The 25,345-nt window shown below is 40.0% G+C and overlaps 1 protein-coding gene across 1 annotated transcript in view; it reads left to right on the top strand.

The window, feature by feature from the left end:
- Window positions 1-9,743: 9,743 nt before the first annotated feature.
- The window catches only part of rxfp2b (relaxin family peptide receptor 2b), an 89,537-nt gene continuing 73,935 nt past the window's right edge, over window positions 9,744-25,345 (top strand). The window contains exons 1-4 of the mRNA XM_037546469.1: window positions 9,744-9,966; window positions 19,077-19,220; window positions 20,624-20,701; window positions 23,578-23,683. Of these exons, the coding sequence (XP_037402366.1) occupies window positions 9,864-9,966; window positions 19,077-19,220; window positions 20,624-20,701; window positions 23,578-23,683 (431 nt within the window). The 5' untranslated portion in view covers window positions 9,744-9,863. The remainder of the gene's footprint in view (window positions 9,967-19,076; window positions 19,221-20,623; window positions 20,702-23,577; window positions 23,684-25,345) is intronic.

Here is a 25,345-nt window from a genome sequence, read left to right as displayed (position 1 = left end):
AAACCAGCAGGCTTTGCTAAATGTGCTAGTTAAGTTGCTTTGGCAGTTTGAGTAGATAATGTTTCATAATACGGTTGTTAACTCAACCTTATTTGTCATGTTAAATCTGTGCCTTGTGATTTATGGCTAAAGTATCTAGTTAGGGGATAGAAGCATCATTCATTGCTGCTTTTAGCAAAGTCAAAGAAAAAGTACTCTTACGCGTTCTGGACAATGTGCATTTTGTGGCTGTGTGAAACAACTGAGTGAAAGAGCAATGCTACGAGCATATAGAGCACAGAAGAGAGTATTATGAGGCACCTTTCATATCAAATTGTGACAGGCCGAAGCCCCGCCCCCGTGTGACCAGAAGCCCCGCCTTTTGATCTGAGACCCTCCCTTTTGACCCCCAGAAATCCCGCCCCCATGTGACCAGAAGCCCCGCCTTTTGATCTGAGACCCTCCCTTTTGACCCCCAGAAATCACGCCCCTTTTGGCATTGGCCCGCCCTCGGAGGTCACCTGGAGGTCACATACCCCTCCCATCATAAATGCACATTGATCATAGCTCAATGTGCAATTGACCTTATTTATCTCCATCCCAAACACCACCTTTGACCCCTTCACCTTTTGATCCAGTTCCCATGACTCCTACAAGACATCTGGTTTAGACATCTGTTTTGATCCTATCAGGCAGTCATTTTCTATTAAGATTAGCCTGTTTCACAATGCGCTGCACTACAATCCCCAGCATGCACTGCAAAATACTTAGCGCTCTGTCTCTCCTACCCCAACAACAATCTATAGGGCAACTGTTACGCCTTAGTTTTACACAATTTTATGCAATTCCAGGCCAGTCATATCACAAACACCACCAGCTGTATTTCAGCTGCAGTTTAGCCAGTATGAACATTTAACGTCAGCGCAGCAGCTCGGAAATTGAGCACTAGCATTAATAAACTTGCAGCAAAGATGTCAGGTGTCTAGTGTAAACTAATAGGTAGGTTTAAAGACTGAGCTTCCAGGACATTTTCATGTTGAATATTTCAAGTATTCATGTAATATTTCAATGTCTACTGCAAGTGCTAATACTTTAATAGAGAAAATGAATGAGGCTGCCAGTGTTGAGTGGGAGAGACAGCAGAAGCTAAAGAGAAGCACGAGCAGCAGATCCACTAGAGTGAGTGAGCTGCAAACAGAAATGCACACCGGCATGCCATGTTCTAACAGTCCAACAAAAAGTGGTCAGCCACCTGAGCAACGTACACCTGCCCAAATGACTATGAAAGCCCAGAAAGTAAAAACATCAGTTAGTCAGAAGTACTCTGAGCTAGTTGATCTGGTGAAGCAACTTAGAGAGGAAGTGGCTGAAATCAAAAAAAGCATCCAATATACACCTCAAACATCCTACAGACCCTCTGGTGTAAAAAGCACTTGTAAAGGCTGTCTAGACGCTGGCAGGGAAGAACAGTGTGATCACTGCTTCAAATGTGGCCAAGCAGGGCATCTCTCTAAAGGCTGCAGGGCACCAAGGAAGCTGATGGGGAAAGCTGAAAATGTGAACGTTGCTGGCCAAGGAATAAAAAATCTCCCGTCAGCAGTGCCAACTCAGCTAACCAAGTCTGAAGCATTACAGAAATGGACTGCAGAGAGTATCAAACATCTGGAGGCAAAATCAGACCCAGAGAGAATCAATGGACTGTCTGGATCAACGTATGTAAGTCACATTTCCCTACAGCACCACTCTAAATTGCTAAGCCTCATAGGTGGTAAATGCACAGGTACTGTGAGACTGGGGAGGCAGAGAGAGGTTATCCCAGCTGGCCACACCAAGGCTACAAAGTGCTTTGTGAGAACAGGTCCACTCCCATCCAATCAAGAGGGCCTTTTTATCCCTGATGATGATCCACCCTGGTCAGATCATTTGAGTTTGTCAGAGAATGTTGTCAGACTCAATAAAGGCACATGGTCCCGTATAACATTGCCCGTCACCAACAATGCAGACCATGATGTTACAATCAGCCCAAGGGCAGTACTAGGTCAAATTCAGCGAATCAAAGCAATCTATCCGGTTGAGACTAGACCAGTAGAAAAAGGAGCTGCCTTTCAGCGGGAGACCCCAGAAGCATTTGAAGATAAGGACAGTGGAACACTAGGGTCAAAAGAGTTGCCTCAGACTGCAAAGGAGCTTTGGGACCCACCGGTGTCACTGAGCCATCTTCCGCTAGCTCAACAACATAAAGTGAAACAGATGCTTAGAGAGGAGTGTAAAGCATTCTCTCATGATGATCATTTGAGTGATGTGAAGAAGGTTCTCCAGCGGTATCAGCAGCATGGAGTCAAGTTGACTGCCAAGAAATGTGAGCTTTTCAAGAACCAAGTTCGATTTCTTTGAAAAATAGTGTCAAGGGAGGGCTACACAATGGACCCAGCGGAGGTGGCCCCTGTCCAAGCTCTGAAGGACAGAAAGCCAGCTACAGTGGGTGAGTTGATGAAAGTCTTGGGCTTTATCTCCTACTACAGAGCCTATATTCCCAACTTCTCACGTATAGCAATGCCATTATATTACCTGTTGCGCACAGAGAAAACTGGTGGAAGTAACTCCAAGGCAAACAAAAACACAAAAGCTGGGAAAGAACAAAAAAAACAAAACCAAGTGCCATCATACCAGCCCATCACCTGGACTGATAAGCACAGTAAAACTCTCATCCAGCTGATTGATTATCTGACACACCCACGTGTCCTGGGTTATCCAAGCTTTGAAGAAGCATTTGTTCTTCATAGTGATGCATCTCAAGAGGAGTTAGGAGCAGTGTTATATAAGAGGCAGCATGAGAAACTTGTAGTCATTGCATATGGCTCCCGAACACTCAGCACCAGAAAAAAATTATCATCTACACTCTGGTAAGCTAGAGTTGTAATCTGTATTATGCCCCTTCATTTGTAGTATATGTAGATAATAACCCTCTAACATATGTTTTGACAACAGCTAAATTGAATGCCACCATGCTGCGTTGGATTGCAGAGTTGGCTGATTTTAGATTCACCATCAAGTACAGGCCGGGAAATTCGAATGCTCATGCAGATGGGTTATCAAGGATACCCTTGGATATGGAGAACTACATGCAAACCTGTTCACAGCAGTTACAACCTGAGATTCTGGCAGGTGTCTGCAAAACACTGTCCATTACCCATGAGGAGAGAGAACCATGGCTTTGTCCGGCAACAATCCTAACAGCAATGAAGGCGCAGGACAGTGAGCAACCAATCTCCCCTCAGACTTTAAAGACAGCACAGGAGGCAGACCCAGTTTTGCACAATGTCCGGCAATATTTAGCAACTGGACAGTGGCCTCAAAGAAGAGAGGCACACAGGGATATAGCTGTATTTGCTAGAGGAAAGGGTAAGCTGGTGATTGATGAAAATGGGGTTCTACGGTGGCAAACAGCAACTAGATCCCAGCTAGTGCTACCAAAAAAATTCCTGCCGTTGATTTATCGAGAGCTGCATGAAGAGTTGGGACATCTAGGTGTAGAGCAGACACTCTGTCTAATTCAAGATCGCTTCTTCTGGCCGCATTTGCAGAGAGACGTTGAACATTACATTACCAAGGTATGCACTTTTCTGAAAAGGAAAAGACCAACCAAAGCAGCAAGATCTCTGCTTACCGGTATTGTGACCACCTATCCATTTGAGATGGTATCCATCGACTTTCTGCACTCAGAGAAATGCAAAGGTGGGTACGAATACATTTTACTGGTTATGGACCATTTTACCCATTTTGGGCAAGCATATGCATGTACTAATAAATCTGCCAAAACAGCTGCCGAAAAGATATTTGGAGACTTTGTTCTCAAATTTGGCTTTATTACCAGATTGCATCATGACCAAGGGAGGGAGTTTGAAAACAAGCTGTTCGCTACACTCCAAAAGATGTGCGGAATCCAAAACTCTCAAACCACCCCTTACCATCCACAGGGGAATGGTCAGATTGAGAGATTCAACCGGACTCTGCTGGCCATGTTACGCACTCTCCCAGATGAAGCGAAGGCAGATTTGGAAAAGCTCTCTAGCAAAAATAGTTCACGCATATAACAGCACATGGAACGAGTCAACTGGTTTTGCTCCTTATTTTTTGCTTTTTGGCCGAAACCCAAGATTACCCATCGATATCATGTTCAACATCCCTCCCAGCCACACCAGCCCATCTCACCAGGAGTATGTCAGTAAGCGGAGAAGGAGAATGGATGAAGCTTACAAACTGGCATCAAAGGCAGCCAAGCAGAGTGGGAAGAGAGGAAAGGATAGATATGACCAAAAGGTTCATGGAGGAGAACTATCTCCTGGCTGCAGGGTGTTAATCAGGAATCTGGCAGAGAAGGGTGGACCGGGCAAGCTCCGGTCATTCTGGGAAAAGAAAGTTCACATTGTGATAGAGAGAAAATATCCAGACAGTCCGATCTGCAAAGTAAAACCAGAGGATGGCCTAGGCCGCACCAGAGTTCTTCATAGGAACTTACTTCTTCCCTGTGACTTTTTACCTCTTGAGAAACCCCTACTAGAAAAGGAAAGCAATGCAAATAAAGACAAAAAGAAACACAAACAAGTGATGCAACTAACCATCTCCGAGGATTCATCTGAGGATGAGGATGAGGAATGGAGATATATTTCAAGACAACCGCTCAGTGCCATTCCCAGCCAAGTCAACAGTAACCTCAGGGCAGAAGCTGTTGAATACCAGCCACAAACCGGTACAACTGTACCTGCAAAAAACCCCGCTGTAGAGGAAGAGACCAGGATGGTGGCAGGAATAGATGAACCACTGGAGGAAGTGCTAACAGGACAAGATGAAATCATTGAAACACCACTGGAAGAGGATGGATGGAAGAGGATCGAAGAAGAGTCTTTGCACCCTAGAACATCATCTTCAAGGAAATGTCCTTTAAGAATTAGAACTGCTAGAAAGACATTCACATACGAGAGGCTAGGCCATCCCAATTTTATCTAGACAGGTTAAGTTAAAAGGGAAGTTGGGTGTCGTTTAAAGTTCATGTTATTGGAAACATAAATAAGGAACATCTTAAGTTCATATACAAGACAAAGAAATGGATTTCATTTGCTTAGAGCATCTGCCACTCAGGAAATATTGACATAGAGTAATAAAGCTATTGGTAACTAGCAAAGATACTTTCTCTAGATTGACAAAGCACTTTTTGTAAGTCGCTCTGGATAAGAGTGTCTGCTAAATGCTGTAAATGTAAAGTAGTACAATTTTATTGATGCAAGTGTTAGGGAATAAGGCCCGCAGTGAGAAAGAAGGATAAAGGAATTTGAAGTTGGTATGCATGTAAGAATAGCAGATGTGTCAGATTTTCCTTCAGCATTTCATGCAGGTGTTTGGTGAAAAACCTACTTCAGTTATGATACCATTCCTGTGGAAACTACGGAGAAAATGGTTTGTTGTCATAGTGCACGATGACACTTACTACGGACACATCACATCAAAAGGAGATACGTGTGATGTGTTGATACTGATTCATATCAGAGATGTATCTTGTCAAGAAACTGACTCCTGTAACCTGTAGTTGCTGCCTATTTCTGGGTAAAAACAGAGCAGACTGGGCTTAAGTAATGTTGGGACGACATTAAGCATCGCAGGGGAGAGTGTGAGGCTATAACAACAGAGAGAACCCCCATTCTTTGATTTTTTTTTTTTTTATTTTATTTTTAGCTTATGCAGTCATGTGTTGTTCATTTATTGATAAGTTCCATTAAATGGTCACTAGGGGCCGATTGGCATTAAAGAGTAACCATTTTGCCACTCCCTTTTCTCAAAGCTCTCACAGCTTTTTCAGTGCAGTGTTGAGAACATGCTAGAAAGCTGCATAGCTAACTGTTTCTCTTGGGTTGCAGAAATAAAAAAAAAACTACCACTTTACACACGTGGGAGCCTCGTTTCTTCATGTGTGCAACATAACTATAGAGTGCTCATTTTTTTTGCAAAGCTGGTCTAAACAGCATTTAAAAACACACCTGCGCAAAACAACTCTGGTATAGTTTTCAGAAAATATTTTCTCTATATATATTTAATTTTGTTGTGAAACAATGCGGTTGTGTATGCAATGGGATTTTACTATAGCGAAACCTCAGTCATGGTGGTGAATATAAATTTTTCCTTAGCATAGTGATGACAGTGATTTCAACATAGATTAAGGTAAAACATGATATATCCTACTTTAGGGAAAGGTAGGAAAGTTCAGGCCTGACATCAAACAAATGATGATCCAAAGGAGCAAATGTGGTGCTTGCCAGAATGTAGTGTCCACCGTCAGAATTGCAGTGTCCAGTGGATATGCCTTAGAACATTCCTTGTGGCACACGAAAGTCTACCGCCATCTGTAGCGACGCAAATCCACACAATAGAACATACAGACAAAATTTAAATTATCCATTTTTTCATAGTAGTGTGGTTGAATACCACTGCAGCATGTAGAATTGAATAGCTGGGCAGAAATAGGAGGGAAACACAAGGGAAATCACATGGCAGATATTTGCCGAAGGACAAAACATCTTATGAACACTCTCTTTCTGAAATCTCGTGATGTTTTAAAAACATGGTAAAACATCACAAGCTTTCAGAAAGAGAGTGTTTATAAGATGTTTTGTCCTTCGGACAAAGAAGTCTTTGTCCTTCGGTAAAAATCTACCACAATAACAGCCTGAAGTGGAACAGATCCAATCTGTTTTCAGAGCTGTGTGGAAATGCATCTGAATTTTCAAATCACGTCTGAGCCACTTCCATACAGCATCCAAAACTCAATACATATCTGATTCATGGCCACTTGACCTCAGTAAGATCACTGAGATTGGAATTCATTGCTTACTTAAAATCAATGAACAATGATGTGGCAGTAAATGAAGCAAATGAAGCATCTGTTCCTTTTTTCACCTTCGTCTTGTTCTAATAATGAACACTTGAGAGCTTATTATTCTGAATTATCTTTGTGAAGATAATTTCTGCTGGTTAGTTTGCCTGTTCATGAGTTATTCCTTAGTAGCACTAAAAATCTGCTTTGATCTGTCAGATCAAGAGGGAGATGCTAAGGATGAAGGAGGTATGCAAGATCAGAAACAAACTCCTCTCAATGCGGAGGAGTAGCGGCTCTACTCCAAGCTTCTCCTGGATGGCCGAGCTCCTCACCCTATCAAATAGCGTATAGGCTATCACCCTGCAAAGAAAGCCCATTTCTGCCGCTTGTATTCGTAATCTCATTCTTTTGGTCATTAGCCACAGCTCATGAACATAGGTGAGGGTCGGAATGTAGACCGACTGGTAAACAGAGACCTTTGCCTTTTGGCTCAGCTCCCTCTTTACCATTACAGTCCGGTACAGTGACCGCATTACTGCTGCCGCCTATCCCAGCCTGCGGCCGATCTTATGATCCCTCTTCCCATCACTCGTTCATACTGGCTAAACTTGCAGTTGAAATACAGCTGGTGGTGTTTGTGATATGACTGGCCTGGAATTGCATAAAATTGTGTAAAACTAAGGTGTAACAGTTGCCCTATAGATTGTTGTTGGGGTAGGAGAGACAGAGCACAAAGTATTTTGCAGTGCATGCTGGGGATTGTAGTGCAGCGCATTGTGAAACAGGCTAATCTTAATAGAAAATGATTGTCTTGTGTGCCTGATGTGGCCCGTGGGTATGGTGTTTGACACATGGGAGCAAATGCAACAGAAAAGAGTAAGAGTAGAATTCCCCGCAGTGCTTCTTGAAACTGCTCCAATTGTTCAGATGCAGAATGAATCCATGGTATCTGTGAAACTCCCCGTCGGACTGCTGAAGAGGGTAGCGACGTCATTTTGTTTGTCAAAAACGAATCCAGAGTAGCTCCCGTTCGATAGTCGCCACATACGAAAATTGTCCGACTCATAAAGGCCATCCATCCATTTTCTAAGCCGGTTCTCCGTCAGGGTTGCAGAAGGCAGGATACACCCTGGACAGGTCGCCAGTCCATCGCAGGGCAGACAGACAGTCACTCACACACACACCTAGGGGCAATTTAGCATGTCCAATTGGCATGACTGCATGTCTTTGGACTGTGGCCGTAGAACCTGGAGCAAACCCACGCAGAACATGCAAACTCCACACAGAGAGGCCCCCGGTCACCCGGGAGGGGAATCGAACCTAGGCCCTCCTTGCTGTGAGGCGACAGCGCTACCCACCACGCCACCATGCCGCCTTATAAAGTCAGAAAGTCGATCTAGGCAAAGCTGTCGCCATCGCTGCTTAGCTGCTTAGCTCTGAAACATAAATACTTAAATACTCTTGCTCACAGGTTCATAGACAGAAGGGAGGAGTTTGATCTACATATAATTATTAAAACAAATGTCTGATTGGTCGGCATCTTTTAAAATTTTGGCGGGACAATCAATGTTGGCATCATAGTGTGTCAAAATGGCTGAAAATAATATGTACAGTAAAATACTAAATAGTATTAATCATTTCATTGTGAAATGAACCCTTTGAAGGTTTTGTTCTGGAATAACAGCAAATTACTGTGAGAGTGACATTGAGCTGTACTGCACCATCATCCTGGGATATAACAGTTAAAAAGATGTAAATGTTTTAATTAAAATAGTTTAAGTAAGGGAGCAGCCAAAAGAAGAAGAAGAAGATTTTAAGTATTTTTATTCCGATGATTTAGATAGAGGTGAAGTTTTATTTTTTGATTGTGTAAATATAGATATTCTCAGAAGTTTTTAGTTACATTTATGCAAATTATAAACAAAGTTCAAATGTCTGTAAAATGTGTATTTGCCTTTGCATTTTTTTTTGTTTTGGTGTAGTTTTTGTGCCTTTTTTTGCCATTTTTCCATAACATATCTGTTTGGTCTGGGTAACTAGTAACTTATATAAGTTACTAGCTACTGACTTGCATCTTTTTCTGTTATGCAATTCCTGTATTTTAATTACAGCCTATTAATTCAAGTGTAAAGCAGAATACAGCTACAGCACAGTGATCAGTTATTTACTATTGATAATGGTAAACGAGTGACAAAGTAGCACAACTAGTAGCCATTAATATACTGTAATTTTACAGTACACTTACTGTCACACAGCATCATTGTAGTGCTCAAGACTGTTAGCTGCTTGTAACACATGTAGCATTTATTTAATTTCATGCATAGTACACCTAAATATATGTACTGAATTATTTGTGTATACACACACACACACATATATATATACTGCTGCTGTTGGAACAAAACCTTGTATCTCTCAAATTATGATTTTACAGCAGAAGGAAAAACCTACTTCTTATATTTTTTATACTTTTAATGTAAGTCAATGGAACCAGACATTTGTCCAAGCCATGTTTGACTATTTCTTTTGGTCATGAAACAATATACAATATAAAAAACTACCTGTATGCTTATGTAAAAAAAAAAAAAAAAAAAAAAAAAAAAAAAAAAATATATATATATATATATATATATATATATATATATGTCTGTGTGTGTGTGTGTGTGTGTGTGTGTATAAATATGTGTATATATTATATTTATTATGTATGTTCAATTAGAGTTGTTAGTACCCGCCTCAGCCATTACCCAATTGTAGCTCAGGTGGGCGTGGCTTCGCGAAATACAGGTGGGCAAAAGGGACGCTTCGCTGATGTGCCGCTTGTCACAGCTCGCTCTTCGCTCTCGGTGTAGACTGGAAGGGATGCGTTTCGTTGGGAAACACAGACTCTAGAGGACGGTGCAGGAACCGGACGCGCTTTAGAGAGAGAGAGAGAGAGAGAAAAGAGACGAGACGAGAGAGAGAGAGAAGAGACGAGAGAGAGAGAGAGAGAAAGAAAAGAAACATAGCAGTGGCGATGGTGCGCGCTGGAGCCATGAACTCGGGGCCAGGAGCTGCGACGTGCTTTGGCTTGGTTCTAACAGCCGCTTTTCTCCTCGTGTGGATGTGTACAGTTGAAGGTAAGACTCCAGACACTGCTGCACCTATCATGAATGGAATTATCAGTCCTTGAATAATACAGGTGAAGTGGCTGAATGATGTGGTCTCCTTGGTGAGGCAAGTCCATGGGTTTCCATTACCAGCGCTGTGGTCTGAAGACGAGTTTAATGAGAAGTAACTTCATTTTTCCAGAGGGTGAAGTACAGGCTAGTAGGGAAGCATGACACATGGAAGGAGATGTTGACCGGGGATGGCAGTCTGGACTCCAGCACAGTTTGGTGGCTTTCCTGCTCAAACGCACCTGATTCTACTCCTCTTAATTGGCAGGTTTAGTGGGTGTTTTTGAGCAGAAGAACTATCAAACCAGCCAAACAGCTGGACACCAGCCCTCCTGGACCTGAGACTGGAGCTCCCTTGTTGTAGGCAATGAGTGGGAAAGTCAGTGTGTTCATTTCTCTCTGATGCAGTTCATCTGCTGCACTGGAAGTCTGAAAATGTAAACACTGCATGTGAAATGATGTTTTTTGTATGTCATTTAATATAAAGTGCTAATGTGTCAGCAGGAGAAAATGATAGGTGTGGATAAATGTTCCGTTCAATGATCTGTATGAGATGCTCAGAAAGTATTTAGCCTCATGCTGTCAGGATGGGTCAGTATCCATCAGCTGTTATGCTTTTAATTCAACAGAGCTTGCTGAGCCCCACTCAGACCTCATGGTTTGGGGGTCTTAGTGTTAGTGTTTTACAGTACCACCATTTTTTATCCTTTTTATTGTTCCCAATGATAATACAAGGCACCAGAAGCTTTTTGTCCAGAGGTTTTGCTGATTCCCTTTGCTTCCAGACATTCCGTGCTGTGTCCCACTGCAGTTTCCCTCTTTATAAATATTGATTGTCATCACAGCTCGATTACTGTTGCTTTGTTATATGGATCAGCTTTGGCTCAGAGTTGTCATATCAAGAGCTGAAAACTGATGGAAAGCAAAGTCACCCCAGCAGTGATAATGTGCCATGTTAGAGGATTCTGTGAGGTTCTCTTGGCAGGGAGCTGGTTCACACTGGTTTGGTTATTAAGTTTTGGTGCACTGACTGATGTTTATTAGGAGGAAAATAGCATTATTTAATATTATTTATTAGCGTCTCCTCAGACAGGACTGTTATTCCTGTACTAATACTATATTTAAATATACACTGTTAGAAATAAAGGTTCTGTGCAGGTATTTTTTAATTGATCACAGCACAAACAATGTAAACATTCTCTCTCAAAGGTACAACAGTGGTTTTAGATAAAAAGTACATATTTGTACCATTTCATAATAAAAGTAGAGGAGGCAGTGGATAGGGCAAGATGGAGGCAGATGATCCGCTGTGGCGACCCCTAAAGGGAGCAGCCGAAAGAAGATGTAGTCGACAACTGAATGTCAAACTGAATGTGCAATTCAGTTATATTTCAACAACATTTATTTCTGTTTTAAAAGAGAACACCATGTGAAATAAAGTCAGACTCACTTTCTTCTCTGACAGCTATTCCTCGCCTCGTCCCTCCCCCGTGTCTGCATCACTCACTTGAGTCTTGGTGCTCATCATAATACACAGATCTGATTGGTTGAGTAGCGTCACGTGTGATTTTTACAATGTATGCGATTGGTCTGTGAGTCTCCCGGGCCGCTAAAGTTACTGAATAAGCTAAAAAAGTTACACCGATTAAAATAGGACCACCTGGTCGAAATGAAATAATTCTCCATAGTTTATGGGTTATAGGTCCAGGTCCACATAGGACAGCTTCTGGGTCTGAACTCGAACCACGGTCTGCCTATTAGTGATCTCTGCTCTATGCTATACTGATTTTTCAGTTATTGTAGAATAAATTATTTGTGCCAGATGCCCATCCCTCGGGCATCAATGACAGCCATGAGGGGCAGTGGAAGGAGGATGTCAGCCACAAGTGGTGTAGGGATGGCGCCCGAGTCCTGAACACCACCTCCCAGGACATGAGCCTGTGCCTCACGTTTGATCCCAGTGGATGAGCCTTGGAGTGGGGGCAATAACGGAGAGGCTCTCTTTTTACTCTCTTGGCTCAGGTACTCAAGCCAGCTGATCCTGGTTGGGCTTCAGCGGTGTGGGCTCCTTTAAAAGGACCAGAGAGGGATCAGAGAGAAGATGAGAGGGATGAGCGGCAGCAAGATAAAGGACTGACGAGCTGAAAAGCTCGGCTTGGAGACGCAGACTGAAAAGTCTTGAAGCCACAGAGAGGCAGCCGGTTTCGTTTGGTTTTGTTTGGTTTTGTTTGATCAGGCCACAGGTCTTGCTGCAGTTTTATTTTTCGGCCTCATGCTGGCCCGGTAATCTTTAAAAGCTGTGAAGTTGAACGTTGAAAAGCTGGACTAGTACTGTGATTAACATACTTATAAGTAAATGATTACACATTGTTAATATATTAGTTAAAAATGCAAATGTTGTTGATGTTGTAGATGTTACTACTTGCATACATTTGTGTTTTTAAAAAAGAAAGGTCAAAAATATGAAGAATTAAAACACTTATTCCATTCTGAAGACACTCCAGAAAAAGGATGTTATGGAGCAGATTGCTAGAATCTCACTGTTTTGTTCTATAATCAAGAAAACATTATTACATTTTATTATATTTTTTCAGGTCATTTTGTAATAAAAGCAGCTTAAATACATCTCTCAGTAATATCTATTTGATAATATCTTGTAGGATATTATGTTTAGAGATAAAGTACCAAATCATGTTATACACTTGCCTGCAAACCAGTCATTTTCACTGTCACTAAAAGTGATTCCAGACTTCTGAACGGTAGTTAGAAGCCTGTGAAGAATGTTTAATGCTGACCACTCATTGTTTATCTTAATTAAGTCTGTCTGTTATGCATAGACATTTGATTGTTCATAGTTGTGGTGCTTTTTTTAATATTCAGTTGTCTCCCTAGCAAGCCTAGGTTTTAGACGCAGTTTGAAGGCTGATGTTGAATCCCAGCTGTGGGACTAAATTGGATGTGTGTTTACAGGCACGCTGTCCAGTGATGTTCTGTCCCTGGCTAATAGGGTGTTTTCTCACCTTTTCTTAGACTCAGCACTGATCAGCACATGGTCATGTGTGAAAGCTGTTTTTCAGTCCAGGTACAGTCTGGAAAATCCATCAAAAGGTCCACCAGAAAATGAAAAATGGTTGCATTAAATAATGTGAATGATTTCACTCACACTAATGTTCCTTTTTGTAGACAGTGACCAAAAAAGTTTTTTTTTCTTTTTCACAATGTATAATAAATGAACTACTATCATGTTTTTTTACATAGTAAGTAAATCTCAATTAACTGAACTCCAAAATCGGATGTCTCCTGACAGATTACAAATACCCCCAACTGTAACTGCTGTTCATTACGGCTTGGAGTTGAGCAATAAATAACAAATAAAACAAGGGAAAGGAATAAAAAGACAAAAAAAAAACAAATCCCAAACAAAGTGTTGGTACCAATGAATCTCAAAAAGCAATAGGACATGTATTTACCCATCACTAAAAATACAGTATACAGTAAAATATTTTCCCCCTGTGAAAATAATGAACATATCCTCTGCAGAGAACCCACTTAAATGTGGCTTTCTTTTTTTGAATTCGGCGTATTGGAAAAAATGAAATACAAAATGTTCCATAACATTTTCACAGGCGCCGTATTTTATGTTTTATTTTCTTTTTTAGTTTATTTTAAAATATGTTCTCTCTACAGAATGTGTTATTTATTTTCACTTAGAAAACCAGTATAATATCATTTGACCAAGGGCATGTATACTTTTGTGTACGAGTGAGTGGTCTAGCTGATTATATTCAATGTGAATAGCTACGTTAAATGAGCAACAGAATTTAGTGAACAACAGTAATAACAACAATAACAATATCTTTATGCATGTAATACACAGAGATCAAAGCAGTAAAATGCCAATAAAGGACGTTGAAATAGAAAATAAAATCATAAAGTAATTCTGCTCAGCACCTTAAGTGAGGAGGACCACCGAGCTGTTAGTAATCAGTCCCCGAGATAACAGGAGTCAGCAGTGATTCCTGAGCCTTTTCCAGCACATTGAGTGAGAATAATCACACACAGCCATGCCATTTACTAGCTGAATGGCAGCCGTATGTCAGCTTTGTCTGCCAACTTATAAAAACGTTGTGCACACTGTGAAGTAACATAAGGAACAGCGCAATCAATCCACAGTTTGTAAACTCTCCCGTGTGAAAACAGACCTGCTATAATGATCCTCTCTTCCAAAACAAGGCAAGAATCAGCCCTGCATGCGTAGAACTGCAGTGCTTCCCAACCGCAGTCCTGGAGACACCCTGCCCTGCACGCTTTAGTGTTTTATCAGCTCACAACTCGTCCAGCTAATAAGCTCATTTTCAGCCCCCTACTGAGCTGTAGCATGTGTGTTAAGGCAGGGAAAGCACAGTGGAGCTGCAGCACTGTGGTTAGGAAACACTAGTGTACAATACTGTGTAAAATACAGTATAGACTATCCCTTGGTTATTTTTTTCCAGTTAAAATGGCCATTTTTAATGTAAGGAAAAAAGTAGAAGCCTCAAATAAATATATATCACCAATGTGTTCAATATTTATTGCATTTATTATTTTTCAGAGGCAGATTTAAAGAAATCTGCAGGGATGTTTTTCCACACCTCCAAATTCAATTTTAAGAGGTTATTGAGGTCTGGACTCTGGGCTGGTCAGTCCATTGCTCTGAGAACAACAGCAGCTTCATATTCTTTTTTGTCTATTTCCTTTTCTCAGTGAGAGCTTCTTGTGAGCTACGCATCCTTTCAGACTCATAAAAAACACCTGTGGATTTTCAGATCTGAATCATGAGTGGAGCTTGATTTTCTGCTCTCTCTCACAGGTGAAAGCTTTAAGCACTGTTTATCTGATGGGGGCAGTTTTGGTGGTCTACCAGCTCTAGCACTATTGTTAGGAATCTCATTTTCTCTGTAGGTTATAAGGTCTGTGGTATTAACCATGATGCAACACAGACCTGGTATAGTCTTTTGCTTCCCTTAAAATAGTAGGTCTGTTGCCAGTGAAGGGTCACTTTACAAGGGTACAGAACACCTGGTGGGACTAATGTAATCCAGGACTGGCACAGTTCATCAGAGCTAAACTCTTACCTTATTTAGCGATTTTGCCAGTACCTACCATTTATGATGTTACGTTTAACATAAAGCAGACGTAGAAAATGAGTGACTCAACAACTATATTTATATTGACATAAATTGTTCTTTTACTCCCAGCTTTCTAGGATGCTACATAAAACTTTTGCTAATCTTTTTTTCCTTTACTTTTTCTTTGTGCTTGGTTGATGTTCATTTCAAGCTGAAACTTTCTAATCAATGAATCAATCAACCTTTATTTTGACTCGGAAGTACATTGAGGGCAACCCTCATTTTCAGTGTAGCCGAGCATTTACAAAAACAGGGATTGACATGACAAAGAAAATTATATCTATATTTAATCATTTTAACTTAAAAGAAAATGTAAAACAAACAGTGAAAAAAAGATAAAAATAAAACTTGAGGTTTAATTGATGAGATTAAGATCAAAAGATAAGAGATTAATAAAATAATAATAATAATAAAAACTTAGGTTTATTTGGGGTTTTTTTTTATTAGGTTTTTGCTATTTCTAAGATGTGCAACTTTGCTGCAACTGCAGCAAAGTGTGAGTTAAAAGCTTGACATATTTCCTTCTTGGCAGAAATCAGCTGATCGTCAACTAAGACGTTGGTTGGAAAAGGAGGGGAATTATTTTTAAGGGAATGTACTATTTTCCAGAAGTTTTGAGGGTTTCTAGTGCTGGTGATTAAGCTGAGGTAGTATTCTGGTTTAGCTTTTCTAACAGCAGAAGTACATTTATTTCTCAGCTGTTTAAAGGTAAGCCAATGGTCTCTCTCCCCTGAGCGTCTAACAGTTGACCAAGCTTTATTTCTGGCCTTAAACAGTGAGGAAACTTCACCCCTAAACCAGGGGCTTGATCTGACTCTTATTCTTGACTTTTTGAATGGAGCATGTTTGTTTACCACTGTTAGGAAAGTTTTACTAAAATGGTTTAGTGCCCCATCAACATCTGAGATTTCTAGTGTAAGGTGGATTTCACTCATTGCTAAGTCAGAAAGGAAAGCTTGCTCATTAAAATTATTCAAATTTCTTCTAACCACCAACCGAGAGCCTGTTTTGTTTGTACAACTGTTTCTAATGCATCCGAAGGGACAATGATCACTTATGCCAATTTCAAAAACTCCTGAAGCAGTAATTTTGTCAGCTTTATTGGACAGTATTAGATCTATCTGGGTTGACTTGGTGGATTCTTTCAGATTTGGGCGAGTTGGTTCATTGATTAACTTTGTTAGGGTAAGATTGCCACATATTTCCTTTAAGTGATTCGATGCATTAGAAAGCCAGTTGAGGTTAAAATCACCTAGGACCAGCAATTCAGAAGCACTAAATTTGGATAAAAGATCTGCTAATTCCTCGATTGCAGATTGTGGGGCAGAGGGAGGCCTGTATATCCCGATTAAAACAAAAGAGTTATTTTTTCAGAGTGAAACCTGGAGGGCTAAGAACTCATAACATTTTTTATTAGATACTGCACATAAAACAGTAGTTTGTAAATAGCAACTCCCCCTCCCCTTGAAATTCTGTCTTTTCTGTGGAGGATAAAATTATTTAAAGCTACAACTTCATCATTTGTACAATGTCAAAACCAGGTCTCTGTTAAAACTATTATATTAGGATCAGAGTGTGCAGCCAGGATATTAAGATGATCCATTCTATCTTTGTAGTAGGCTTCTAATATTCAGATGAATTATACCTAAACCTTTTCTTTTTTAAAAAAAAAATACTTTCAAGCTTACTCATTGCATTATCAGTGCAGTTTTCTTGGGGTTTATAGTAATTTGAGATGGCTTAATGTGGATAAGATTATCACGATTAATAAAAACGTTAAAATGATGAGGATTATTGGCATTTCTTGTAAAAATGCTGGTCCTGGGTCTTCTACTACTAATGACTACTGGTATAATTGAACTTGCATTGTAGGTCTTGAGTAGTCATTTAAAATTAAAAACAGAGTAAAACATATTGTGTCCTACAATCTGTGCACCCAGCCTATTGGGATGAATCCCATCAGATCTATGCTGAATCTTCCTGACGATTGAGTCACCAACTACGAGGGTGGTTTGTTGAGGCCTGCAAGTCTGTCACGGAGGTAAACGATGAGGTCGCGGCTTGGTGATCAGTGGTGTTTGATCGGCAGTTTCTCGCTGGGGAGAGCAGCCTTCAGACTGATCGTTCAGGGTGTGAGTCTGGGAGAGAGCTTGGCCGGATGGTCTTCTGGAGGCGGGGATGTCCTTCTGAGCTAAGCCACGCTTCTGCAGGCCAGAGTGATGGATGGAGAGCTCACTCTGATGGTTTTTGTTGCAGTAGCGTGTAGCCTACCACCCCGCGAACCTCCACTTGCAACGGACCATGGCTCAGCCTGGTGCAGCGTGGAGCAGTACACCTTCACGGTCTTGGGCTTAGCTCCGAGCCGAAGCCAGTGCTCCTCGGCTCCACGGCTAATGTCTGGCACAAGGAAAATCTGAATATTCATCAGTATTATAGTCCTGTAGTGTTTATAGCATCCTGACTGGATAAACTATGAGGTGGTAAAAATGAACCATTACATTGTAACTTATTGTTCTGATGGTGGTGATTCAACCACACAGGCTAAGAAAAAAAAGGTCAGAAATGGTCACTGAGGTGGTACAGATACGTACTTTTAATAACAGTGCATCTATTTTAGAATGTTACAGTCTGTTCTAATTTAATAAAGATCTATTCACATATAATAGTCTATAAAATATGCACTTATTTTTAGTCTACTTTTAAAAGGTTTATATTTTTATTATCTGTATTGTGTAATGCGGAGCATGGTAGCGGACGCATGTGCGGAGGTAAGTGACTTATTGAGGGCAAATCCAGGATCATGGTCAGAACAGTCCAAGGTCAATGAGCCAATACGGATAGATCGTGGTACAGACAAGACATAAACCAGAATAGACTAACTACACAGACAAAGCAAACATCATACAAAGACCAATACATCCAACACAGACCGATACAAAGACCAGCAAAGACAAAGTGCAAACACAGGGCTTAAGTAACAAAGGGTAAACGAGGGACAGGTGAAAACAATCAGGGGCGGAGTCACGAAACGAGGGGGCAAATACACATGGGCTAAACCAAAACAAGAACACATAGACAGAACTGGGAGGCCTGTAAATTTCTTAGATCATGGTTTTACATCAATGCTTGATTACTATTTTTACCTCTTGAAATTTGAGCAAAACAGCTGTCCTTTATATTGTGCAGACACTTCCTGGTGAATAGAACAATAGAATTGATCCAGCATTACATGGAATACAGTCTTATCTTGCATTAAAAATTATGTTAGCACTTTATTTTAACATACACATATTGGGGTTTATTAAGCTCTTGCTCTTTTTCAGCAAAGCCCAAGTTGAACATTTCAAAATGCCTTATTCACTGTGCATCTAAGCTTTATTTCTTATGTTCTGTGTAATTGGAAATCTGTTTTGTGAAAATCACTAATAATTGTATTAGTGGTTGTTACTTTTTTAAGACGTTGCTATCAGACATTGTTATGATAAATGATATATTATTTTTATCTTGTTAGTCTATAATTGGCAACATTTTATTCCTTTAAAGTTCAGCAACTTTTAATTCGAGGCTAAAAGGCTCTAAAATTTTCAAAAAAATCTGTCTATATAATATATTCAAAAGCTATTCATGATATTTTGACAGAAAAAATATGTTGAAATACAAGTTCATGCCTCATCAGACTCATTCTTCTGCATTTGACTGTTAAATATATTGAATTAATCTTCACCTGGAATACAAATTGAGCTGCTAATTAGTGATGAGTGAAACTCTTTTTGGAAATACAGTTTTTTTTTTATTTGGACACTGACGATGTTCAGTGTACACATAGAATGGCAAAATTTTCAAATGATAGTTGACAAAGCTGAAGTGTCTTCCTGTGAATGCTCCATTTTGTGTGTCTGTCAGCTGCAGGACTGGACAGTATGCGGTCGATGTCTGTCTGTGTACTTGGACAGTTTCCATGTGGAAATCTGAGCATCTGTCTGCCTCAGATACTGCACTGTAATGGCTTGGAGGACTGCCCAAATGGAGCTGATGAGGAGCACTGTGGTCAGTGTGCACACACACATCGTTACACCTGCCTCACATGAGTTAAACGCCAGCTCTATAATGTGCTGTGTAGTTAATTCTTAAAAATGAAAAGAAGTAAAAAGCTTTCTGAAAGTCTTAATGCAGTTACTTTATATTTTGGCACCATACTAATTCAGAACTTACTAACACCCAGATATCACAGCTTGCAGGCATTTTTGTAAACAGAGTGCTTCTATTCTTGTTTTACAAATTTTCACCCACACTTCCTTCAGATTATTGACTGACTGTCTTGTTTGCTTCCAAAATGTGTTGAAATTTAGAGGAATCCATTCTTCTACCTACCCATACCATTGGCATATGTTCACTGTCAGTCTTAACACTTGGCAAGGCGTTCTTTTCATCAAATGCTGCTCCTGTTTTGTCCAAACATGTATTGGGTAAGATACAATTTCCAAATTCAAATCAGTCCACAGCAATTGCTTCAAAAATGCCTCTGGCTTATCTTTTGTTTTATATACTTCAGATGTTGATTGTATTGATGATGTCATAAGTGAAGTTTCCTTGTGATGACCATGTCATGTGTTTGCAGTGTTTGTACAAGCAGTGCTGCACAGTAGAGAGGTGCACCACCAGCTTTACCTTCCTCTGGTCCTTTGCTGTCGTGTGGGGGTTTTACTTTGCCTTTCTCACAAGCATACAAGCAGTTCTGTCTGGGAGTTTACTTGGCCTCACAGACATTGCCTTGACTTCCACAATTCCAATTAATTGCCATTTCTCAATGACATTTTGGAGAGTGGAAATTCCTTTATCAAAAAATCTGATGCAAAAAATTGTTTAAAAAATCTGAATTGCTCTCCTATGATGAAAAAAGTCCAGTTCTTTTGTGGTTTTTATAAATTATGCACATTTCCATAAATCCTATTGAAAGAGAATGCAGTGGTTCAGCTGAGTGTCCTCCTCAAAAACAGATGGGAATTGCACTTCATGGCTACTGTGAAAAGGTATTAAAGAGGAATTCCACTTTTTTATGTGGATATTTTCCACATAATTCATTTAAGATGTAAACAAAGTTATTCAGAGTGGTTTGATGGGAAATAGTGCTTTTAACAGGAATGGTTGGTTTACAATGTCTACACTATGTTTCATGTACTAACCTTCTATGGGGAGATCTCCAACACTGACACCAATGCTGCCTGTACAGTGTACATCAAATTGCCCTGAATTACTTTACATCTTACCAAATCAACTGTGCAGAAGTTCTGGAAAATCAGTTAAATTCCCCTTTAACACATATGCATTATGTGGAAAAAGCAGGCTTAGGTGTTTTTATTCTGTGTGTGGGTGTAAATGTGTTGTTTCTTCTGCTTGTACAGATCGAATTCCCTGCACCTGACAGCTAATCCTCTCTTTGTCCTCCACAGGCGATAACAGTGGCTGGGCTGACTTCTTTGACAGGACTATTAAGAGATCCTTCCCAGCAGAGCAGTCGACAGACTGCTGTAAGTACGCACTAATCTGTTTTACCTAGTGGCAGCAGAGGGAGTGAAGAGTAGCATTAAACTCTTTAGGAAGATGTGAAGGATTAATTCTGGGTCACTTTATTTAGCTGGAAGCTGGAGGAATCTAAGCCGGTGTAAAATATGCAATTACATTGCTGTCTCAGTTTAAACACTGTTAGCATTTCTAGCTTCTTATCCTCTGTAATGACACTATTATTTTTTTTATCTATTAGTTTTTAGTTTGATTATTTAACTGTCCTAATTTGATTTATAATTTGATGGTTAATTTAATGATTTTCCTCTTTTACATTTAGTGTTTTAATCACGTTTTAATGATGTTTTTCTATTTGCTTTTGCTTTTTTTTTCCAAACAACTCTGTAAGGCTACATTTACACAGCAGGTGAAAGTGGCCCAAATCTGATCTTTTTCCTCATATGTGACACAGATGTGTCTGTGTGTCAGTGTGAGCAGCAAAAACACACGGAATGTGATCAGAATTCATGCAACTTGTATGTCTGTCCAACTCGGCATTCGTCATAATTTGGCACTGCTAAGATTCAAACATTTAGACTGATGTTTCTGCACCAAAAAATTAGAAGAGACATATCTCAACCGCTGTGTTCGAAGAGATTTAGAAAGAAACGCCAAAACGCGGCCGGAGGAGACCAAGGCTGCAGCGTCAAAAACAGTTTAAAGAATCCAAGGACACAAACCAAAGAAGTGGTCGTGGCTGAAGAATGTGCCCTTTTTACGGCAAACTCGGAACACATTCTGGGTGATGAGCCCAGCTGTCAACCACTGGAACTTAATCGTTCCACATAATCGTTCCTGCTAGTCGTCATGATTATTTACCTCTGGACGAGCGACGTGAAGCATTGTTTTTTGTGCATGCAGGTCGGTTTAGGAGCTGATCTGTTCAGACTCATGTCATGTACAGGTCACATTTAAAATATAATGTGAACAACCAACCAAAAAAAGAACAGATTTGGTGAGAAAATCAGATTTAGGCCACTTTTATCTGCTGTGTAAACGTAACCTAATTGTCTACAGGCCTCCAAAGCACAATGCTTATTTTATTGATGAATTTACAGATATGTTAGCTTACAGAATTTAATAATTTTGTTATTGCTGGTAATTTTTTACATACATATTGACTCCAACAACAGTTATGCCTCTGAACTCTGTGCTACATTGGACTCTTTTGGACTTTCAGCTTGTGCCCGGGAGCATGCACTGTCATAGCCACACTCTGGATGTGGTTATCTCAAATGGTCTCAACATATCAGCCACTGTTAAGGATGTTGCTTTGTCAGATCATTACTGTGTTTCCTTTGAAATGTGGACCTCACTAAACATCAAGGCAAGACACATTTGCTTTAAGAAAAGGTTCATAAATGACAACACAGCTACACTTTTCATGAGTGAGATGTGCACTGCATCATGCGGGCCATCTGACACTGTTGATACTTTGTTGCATAGCTTCAACTCAATTATTGTCAGTGTTATGGATGATATTGCACTGGTGAAGGCTAAAACTATGTCATGCCAACAAAAAGCACCATGGAGGAAAGCTACTGCAGTTCAACTCCAAAAGAGAGAATGTAGGAAGGCTGAACGCAGATGACGTAAAACCAAGCTTCAAATTCACAGAGAAATCTTCAAAGATTGGCTGCATGATTACAACACAATGATGTGCAGAGCTAGACAATCCTTTTTCTCTAGCATTATCAACAGTAATATTAACAATAGCAGAACACTCTTCACCATGGTTGACAAAACTAAGTCACCTTCATATATGGACCCAGAATTAGTATCACCTGAGGATGCTATAACATCAGATAAGCTATTAATACATCTATATATGCCAGAGTCATCATAGTTTTCGCAGTCTTGTCAAATCAGTAACTAAATCAGCTTTTGGTCACCTTAAGAATATCAGCAAGATCAGAGATTTTCTAACTGAACCAGACCTGGAGAAACTCATCCAGGCTTTTTTTTCTAGCAGGATTGATTACTGTAATGGTCTCCTAACTGGACTCCCAAAAAGACAATCAAACAGCTTCAAACAATTTCTTAATAGTTTTTTTTTCTCTTTACATTTGCTTTTGTCACACATCCTGCCAAGGACGTTTCCTCCACCTGTTTCTTTTTCCTCGGATCACTTGTGTCCTTGAACAGCCCAGAGGACTCCAACTCCCATGAATCAGTGGGAGACCACATGACTGATTAGATCACCATCAACCAATGAACATTAATTTCAGTATTCAATCCCACCAGAATTCAAAACTGTCACTCCTGTTTTTCATTACTCTTCATTAGTCAGTTAGTATATAAAGCTGAGGCCTTAGCTTTGAACTTTTTGAAGTATTGCCCACCTTTTCTGTTTTTTTGCTGAGTTCTTTTTTTGTGTAAGTTCTTTTGTGTATGACCTGTTTTCTGTCTTTCTTACCTGCCCTTTTTGTCTTTGCTCTTTTTGCTTTGTTCGCTGGAGATTTTGTTTTTTGAACCTGGACTGGTTTCGGCTGCTGTCTGGATGTCCCATTTGTTTTGGTTCTCTTGCTCTCTGGTTCTGACCCTCGCCTGTTCTGACTATGCCCTCTGTACCTTCACCAAAACCTCGAGTAAACTTCAGCTTTGTCCTTTTATCTGCGAGCATCTGATCTCTGTTGATATTGTAACAACTTTACTTTTTTTTTTTTAAACAACTTTGAATTTTCTCAGTTATAAAGTATTTTGAATGACAGCAGTTGCTATATAAAGTTCCCTTGCCTATAATATTGTAGATATGTGACATTTAAAATTGAATTTGATATATTCATCCTCTCTCTCTCTCTCTCCCTCTCTCTCTCTCTCTCTCTCTCTCTCTCTGTCTCAGTTCTGCAGTTATACCCAGATGGCTGCCAGTGCATTGAGATGGCGCTCCAGTGTGTGCGCATCAGTTTGAGTTCCATCCCGCGTGTGTCAACTAATGTTACATCCCTGTACGTACCCTTCGCTGTCACTTAGTGTTTGAGTAGTCTGAGTAGTCTAGAGTAGTCTGCATGTAGATGCTGTAACAGCAAGCCGGCATCCTGACTTTTCACTTACTGAAGCTGTGATTAGTTTAAACTGAAAGCCTGAATCAGAGATGATAGTAACTTGACAGGCTTCAAAACAAAAAAAAAAGCTGTGCACTTGCAGCGCTGACTATGTTCCCTGACAGTGCTACACTTACAAAACACCATTTGATACATAGCATTATTTTTTGAACCCATCAGTCCGGCAACAGTCAGAGATCATTTTTCAGTCAATGAATTTCCAGTCAAAGTAATCAGTACATGTAATACATGTTATAATTATACATGTTAAAATCTGTGTTTGAAGTCTTTTATTTTTTAAACTCATGATCTTATCATTTTTTGTTTGTTTTTACTTTTACCTCTTTTGCTCACTTTTTTTTTTACTTCTTTCGTTTTTTATTTCCTATTTTATGGAATTCTTCATATTATTATTTTTATATTTGATGTGATTTTTATATTTGACTTATTTGTTGTGTTGTTTATGTCTGTGCTGGTTTCTTGTTTCTTCCTTCCACCTGATGACTGCTGAAATAGGATCCAGCACCCTCTGCAACCCAGAATGATAAGCGGCCTAAAAGATAGATAATACTTTAAGAGTTAAAAGTCTTTATTCATGAGGATTTTTCATTTTTTTTCATTTTTCAGTGTCAGAAAACAAAGCAAAACACCTACATGTAACAGAAAAGTACATAGACGCATCAACAAATGAATACAGTAACATTTGTTTCTAGTATTTATTCTGTGACTCGCTTTCACTGTTTCAAAGAAATCTGCAGGGATATTTTTTCACACCTCCAAAGTTCTGTCTTAGAAATTGGTTGCATTTTTTGGTTGTCATGATCCAACCAACACTTTTAGTCAGGTTTAGATCTGGACTCTGAATTCGGTTTGCTTCTTTTGTGACTGTCCTTTTGTCAGTGAGGACTTCTTGTCAGCTACACCTCCATTTAGTACACCAGTACCATGAATGCTATAGCTTGAATGCGTTGGCCATTGGCCTGTTCAGCAGATCTACGTACTGGAAATTCTCCCTGATCGCAACACAGTTCTGTAGATCTTATACACAAGTAGTCTTGTCTAATCCAGTTGCCTGTGTTAAAGATGGTGTTAAAAGCACATGCACTTGTTTACCCTCCCTAGTGTTCTGGCTTGTGTTTGGGCTGCCATTTAAATGAAGTGTGCAATGTCTGATGTGTGAGTGGGGATCGTGAAGCAGAAAGATTACAGAACACTTTGAGGAGTAATGGAAATATCTGCCTCTCTGTTATTCTAACAGAAAGACTTGCATATTGTTTCACTACATTTACAGAATTTGGCAGACACTCTCATCCAGAACAACTTGCAATTTCATCATTTTCACACAGGTCGACAAAGGTTGTATAGGGAGTCTTGCCCAACGACTGTTATGGAATAGTGTAGGGTGCTTGAACCCCAGTCTACATTGTAGAAGGCAAAGGTGTTACCCACTACACTACACCAACCACAGATCTGAATCTGAAGAGTGGAGCTTGATTTTCTCCTGTCTCTCAAAGATAAAAGCTTTAAGTGCTGTTTATCTGATGGGGACAGTTTTTCGTGGTCTAC

This window comes from Pygocentrus nattereri, chromosome 17 (assembly GCF_015220715.1).
Source record: "Pygocentrus nattereri isolate fPygNat1 chromosome 17, fPygNat1.pri, whole genome shotgun sequence".
In the NCBI taxonomy this organism is placed as follows: domain Eukaryota; kingdom Metazoa; phylum Chordata; class Actinopteri; order Characiformes; family Serrasalmidae; genus Pygocentrus; species Pygocentrus nattereri.
Note: the sequence above shows the minus strand (reverse complement) of the source record. Positions and strands in the feature narration are given on the sequence as shown.